The sequence below is a fragment of the Symphalangus syndactylus genome, chromosome 6, assembly GCF_028878055.3.
Source record: "Symphalangus syndactylus isolate Jambi chromosome 6, NHGRI_mSymSyn1-v2.1_pri, whole genome shotgun sequence".
Classification (NCBI taxonomy): Eukaryota; Metazoa; Chordata; class Mammalia; order Primates; family Hylobatidae; genus Symphalangus; species Symphalangus syndactylus.
The window spans coordinates 71115075-71120744 of NC_072428.2; the positions used below are offsets into that span (position 1 = coordinate 71115075).

Here is a 5670-nt window from a genome sequence, read left to right on the forward strand (position 1 = left end):
ACAATGTATACATATATGAAGCCTCACGTTGTACACCATAAATATATATAATTTTCACTGGTCTATTTAAAATGAAAACTTAAATACATTATAAAACTTAAATGATATAACATACAATAAAAAAGACTTGTATTTGTTAAATCTCCACAGAAGGAGTCTAAGTCATAAAGGAAAATAAACTTCGAGGAGTGGTAAAATCAATCAGAAACGTCCCATTTCATTGCTTCCCGAAACGTGTCTGACAGAGTGGACATCCTGCTGTTCACTAACTCCTTGTTCTGGAACAGTTAGTGTGCGTGTATGTATGGGTGTGTGGGCTTATACACACAAAGTAAATTAATGGTAAAGAAAGCATTCTGATTCTCAGTTTAATTTAGTTATGTAGGCAGACACACCCACCCCGCCCCCCAGACGCACATTTATCAAATCAGGCACTCCACCAAAACTAGCTACTTAGTGTGTCATCTCTCACTGCAGATTCAAAAGCGAAACGTGAATTTAGGGAGGCGTGATGGTTCGTTCTCTCTTGGAGCCCAGTTGGAAGTTGACTGACTGATTGGGACATTGTCGTTGGTTGGTCTGGGTGGAAGAAACCACTTGGACCCTTTATTGAACACCTACTGTGTGCCATCGTTTTAAGGCTGCCCGTGTGTTGCTTCGTTCATTCCTCACCATGACCTCCTGATCACACGCTGGAGATCAAAAACCAGAAGCGCGCAGAAGCTATTTGTCCAGTGTTACAAAGCTACTAAGTGGTGGAATTTGAATGTGAACCCAGATGTGTAAGTCTAGAGCCTAAGTGCTTCACCCACCTCCCTGTGGTGGCTCTACCGAAAAACAGCTAAGCGCGCATTGAGAAGCTGAGGACTTTCAGCTTTGCTTTTCAATGATTTTTCTTTTCAATGTTGAAATTCATACCAAGATTGATTGGGCGCCTGCCAGGGGGGGTGGGGGAAAAATCGGGTGGGGGTGGGGAGGTTCAGAAAGCCCCACAGAAGGGGAAGATGCCCAGGACAGAAGACTGTCAGGAGGCTGTTGGGTCAGGGGGTTCGCCTTGTTCTCAGAAGCCGCGGAGGTTCAGGTGGGCTGGGGGAGGCGAGTGGTAGAAGGCCAGAGGTCTGGGAGGGACCGAGGGATGGGGACAGGCGCGAGGGGCCGCGGCAGGGACTCGGGGGACTGGGAGTGGGGGCTCGGGCCTCGGGGAGCCCATCGGTGGAAGGACGGAGGTCCGGGAGGGGCAGAGGGATGGGGACAGGAGCGACGGCCCGCGGCAGGCACTCCGGGGGACTGGGAGTCGGGGGTCGGGGTTAGTCTCGGCTTTTGGCCCTGTCCTGCCGCCGGCTGCTCCCGTTTCTTTGGCTTTGCGGCGAGGTGGACAGGGTTAGCTCTCGGGATTGAGGGCGGTTTTGGAAGCGGCCTGGGGCTAAGGACAGGCCAGGGCGGCGGGAGAGGCGGACCGCTGGCATCGCTGGATCTGGGCGCGCTGTCGGACCTTCCACATCACCAGCTGCAGGCAGGCGTTTGCGTCCTCGCTGGAGTTGTGCCCGTCCTGGCTGTCCTGGATGATGTGTCCCAGGTAGTCGGCCGCGAGATTCCTGAGGGAGCGCTTGTAGGGGAAACCCAGGTAGTGCGGGAAGAGCACGGCCGTGTCCACCACGGTGCTGTGGATGAGCTTCAGGGCCAGCAGATCGCTCTCCAGGCTGTGCCCGATGAGGATGGTTTGGGCGCTGAAAAAGCTCAGCAGGATGGCTTGGACTTTGGGCAACGTGATGCTCGTGTTGGCGACGTCGGCCTCGGTCACTCCGGAGAACCTGGTGTTGTAGTCCACGATCTCGTTGTCGGGCTTGACGAAGGTGTCGTACACCACTCGCATGTCGGCGTCCACCACGGTGACGCGGGTCAGCTCCAGGCCGTGCGTGGTGTAGCACATCTCACAGTCCAAGGCGTAGATCCCTGGATAAGCGTCTCTGGAACACTCTTTCTCCAAGGTCTTCACGAAGCCATGGAGGCTGTCCTTGCGGCCGTCCCGCACGTGCTGCTTTGCCACCTGGCAGCCCACGGAGCCAGGAGCCGCTGCACAGCAGGTGTACTGGCTAACCCGGCCTCCAGCCACTTGGCTCGAGCGGACCCGCCCCCAGTGATAATAACACAACTGGTCGCGTACACAGCGGCCCGAGGAGGACACCAGGTACTCGGTGCCACAACGGCAGCAGACCCTGCAGGAGGAGTCGCCGGGCCCCTTCCCCTGGCCAGTGAAGAGGACGGCGCCTCCGGGCTGCTCGGGGTGCGGGAAGGGGTAGCCGTTCTCCTTGAGCTGGTCCTGGGTGAGCAGGAACTCCTGGAGGCGGCTGTACAGGGCGGCCCTGCTGAGGCCGGGCATGGAGCTGGGGGTCAGGCCCTTCAGCCTCTTGAGGGTGTTCAGGACCACGTTCAGGTACACGTTCTTGTTGGGGCTGCAGTCGTAGGCCGCCTTCTCCTCGTTCAGCGCCTTCTCCTCGGCCTCCTGCTTGGAGGCGCAGAACTTGAGACACTCTTTGGTGAACAGTTGGAGATAGCCTCGGCGGATGACGGTGGGGACTTGGCACCCCGACCTTCGGAGGATAATGGGTTCCTTCAAACGCGCTAAGGATGGACGACGGACGATCCGCTTAGAGCTGATGGTGGTGGAGGTCTTGTCTGCCATCCCCGACCTGTTGCGCGTCTTCCGTGGCTGTCTGCCGACCTTGGAGCCATTGGAGCGTTGGCTTCCGCTGGCCACCCGGGTTCTCTTGGCATCTGTGGCACCGGTGGCCAAGCAAGGGCTGTGAAAGTGGGCGATCCTCTTCCTCTCCCTGGGGGCTGAGATGCGGACTGCGGAGGGTCTCTCTGCCAGCTTTGGGGCGGCTGGCAGGCAGCAGGCCGATCCCCGCTGCGCGGGGAAGCACCAAGCCTCCGTCACCATCTCGGGCCACGCAGGGGGCACAGCCGGACCCGTATTCTCGGGCTCCGTCTGGATCCCCACAGATGCTGAGGCCCGCTTGTACATCTGGGGCACCCAGAGCCCGAAGCTCTGGGCAGGCTGATGAGAGGGCAGTGGGAATTCTGGAGCCTCGAGGGCCGCCTCCTCGGCCGCCTTCTTCGCTTCTGGATAGCCAGGTGGGAACCAGCAGGGAGCTGTGGCTCGCAACATCTCGCTGCCTTCGGGAGCACCTGCGTGGCTCTGCTCCTCTCCCAACTGGCGGCTTCAAGGAGTGCCGCCGCGGAGGCGCACCGCCTTTATATACGCACAGGGCTCTTCTGTGAGAGAGGGTGGGACTTGTCCTTCATTACGTTGCTACTTCCATCCAATCACACTGAACCTCATCTTCCACCAGACTCCAGCTTGCGGGGGGGCTCAGGGTCTGCTAATGGAAGCAACCCGAACTCCTGGTTGCTAACCTTGGAGCTAGCTTGCTTTTCCTGAGGTGATTAGCTGTCCCTGCTCAGCAGTACCATAATGGCTAGTGGAACTGAGCCACATAGCCGCACATTGAGTTTCAGGGAGGTTGCTCAACTTGCTCGGGCCCACACAGCACCCCCACGGAGCCGGGACTGGGCCAGCCGTCTGCTGCTGCCTGCTAGTGGGCAGGATCTGTCTGGGCTTGCCTTTCCCTGCTCTGTGCACTCCTCCACCGTGGGCAGCTTGAGGACAGGAAGCGGACCGCAACCACTTCTCTCCCAGGACGTGGGCAACGTTCAACACACGGGGTCTTCAAAAACTTCATAGAAAATGTACATGCAGAAACTCTATGCATGGATTTCAATTTGTTTGCACTAAAATTAACTTGTGCTAACTTGTTAGAACCTTCCTGAACTAGATCTAGACTGAGGCACTAAGAAGGATGAGACATCGGTTGAAAAGGACTCCTATCAGAGCAACATGAATTCCGCTAAAATTGCAGCAGGAACAAACATCAAATGTATGGTGAACTCGGGCGGAATAACAAAGAAGTCACTGAGGTTTTAGGAAAAGCTTGTAAGGACACTGCCCCAAAGGAATCAGCCGTTTACCAATGTATAGCTGGTTTTCAGAGGAGATGAGAAGATACGGAAGGTGAATCCTGCAGTGGCTACGAAAAGCAAATGCTGTGGAAACCATTGCGCACAGATCAGCTGTACTCACGAGCAGAGATTCAGTGGAACTTTTAAACAGGAGGGATCCCGATCCTGTCTAAAATGCAAACGAAAAATGCGAACATCAGCCGGGCATGATGGCGGGTGCCGATAATCCCCGCAACTCGGGATGCTGAGGTAGGGGAATGGAACCCAGGAGTCAGAGGTTGCAGTGAGCCGAGATGGCGCCACTGCACTCCAGCCTGGGGGGCAGAGCGAGACTCTGGAGCAGAAGAGGCCTTCTGGTTTGGAGAGTGTTCCGCTTTTCTGCTCTGGCTCCTCCCCATCTTTGCGGTTTTCCCTACCTTTGCTCATTGATGCTGGTGACCTGCCGATGGGGTTATGGAGTGTATGTCCTTTTTGCTGAGGCTGATGCTATTCCTTTCTGTTTATTAGTTTTCCTTCTAAGAGTCAGGTCCCTCAGCTGCAGATCCGTTGGAGTTTGCTGGAGGTGCATTCCAGACCCTGTTTGCCTAGGTTGGTGGGAGTGTAAACTAGTTCAAACATGGTGGAAGACAGTGTGGCCATTCCTCAAGGATCTAGAAGTAGACATACCATTTGACCCAGCGACCCCATTACCGGGTATACACCCGAAGGTTTAGAAATCATGCCAGTGTAAAGACACATGCACACGTACGTTTATGGCAGCACTATTCAGAATGCAATGACTTGGAACCCTACCCAATTGTCCATCGACGATGATAGACTGCATTAAGGCAATGTGGCCCATGAACACCAAGGATTTCTACGCAGCCACCAAAAAGGATAGGTTCATGTCCTTTGCAGGGACATGGGCGGAGCCGGAAACCATCATTCTGAGCAAACTGTCACAAGGACAGAAAACCAAACACCCCGCGTTCTCACTCGCAGTTGAGAATTGAACAATGAGAACACTCGGTCACAGGGTGGGGAACGTTACACACTGGGGCCTGTCACGGGGTGGAGGGCGGGGTCAGGGATAGCATTGGGAGAAATACCGAACGTAAATGATGGGATGTTGGGTGCAGCAGGTCAGCATGGCACATGGATACCTATGGAAGAAGCGAGCTCTTTGGGCACACGCACCCTACAGCTTAAGATATAATAAAATATTCTAGTGGGGAAATAACCTCTTTGTGTATTTGATTCAGGTTCTTTTGGGCAGTTTACTTAGACACACTATGCAAGCTTGAGATGCCTCAATACAAGGACACGAAGGTTTCCGTGACAATTGACATATATCAATACCTATTTCAAATACGTATTTTATCAATTCAATGCTGCCTCAAAATACCACACTTTTGTCAGAATTGGGAAGAGTGTTTCTGACAAAAGTAGTGATTTAAATAGTGCCTCACTTACATTTTCATTACATTTCTACGACCACTACAGATGTTTGACTTCTCTTGGGTGCTGTAAAACTATTCTCTTCTGAGTACATTGCTGATTTCCTGATGTTTACCTTATTGCCTGTTGAGGCCCGCAGCCCAACTAATTCGTCTGTCCAGTCTCCCATTACAGAGCAGTGTGGCAAACTGAAACCACAATGAGGCCCAGGGC

General features: G+C 54.1%; 1 protein-coding gene across 1 annotated transcript; it reads right to left on the reverse strand.

Annotated features, from left to right (window-relative positions):
• Positions 1 to 1423: 1423 nt before the first annotated feature.
• On the reverse strand, positions 1424 to 3184 carry LOC129483945 (exonuclease GOR-like). The gene has a single exon (XM_055281356.1). The coding sequence runs from the start codon at positions 3167 to 3169 to the stop codon at positions 1424 to 1426; it is 1746 nt and encodes a 581-aa protein (XP_055137331.1). The 5' UTR covers positions 3170 to 3184.
• Positions 3185 to 5670: the final 2486 nt, after the last annotated feature.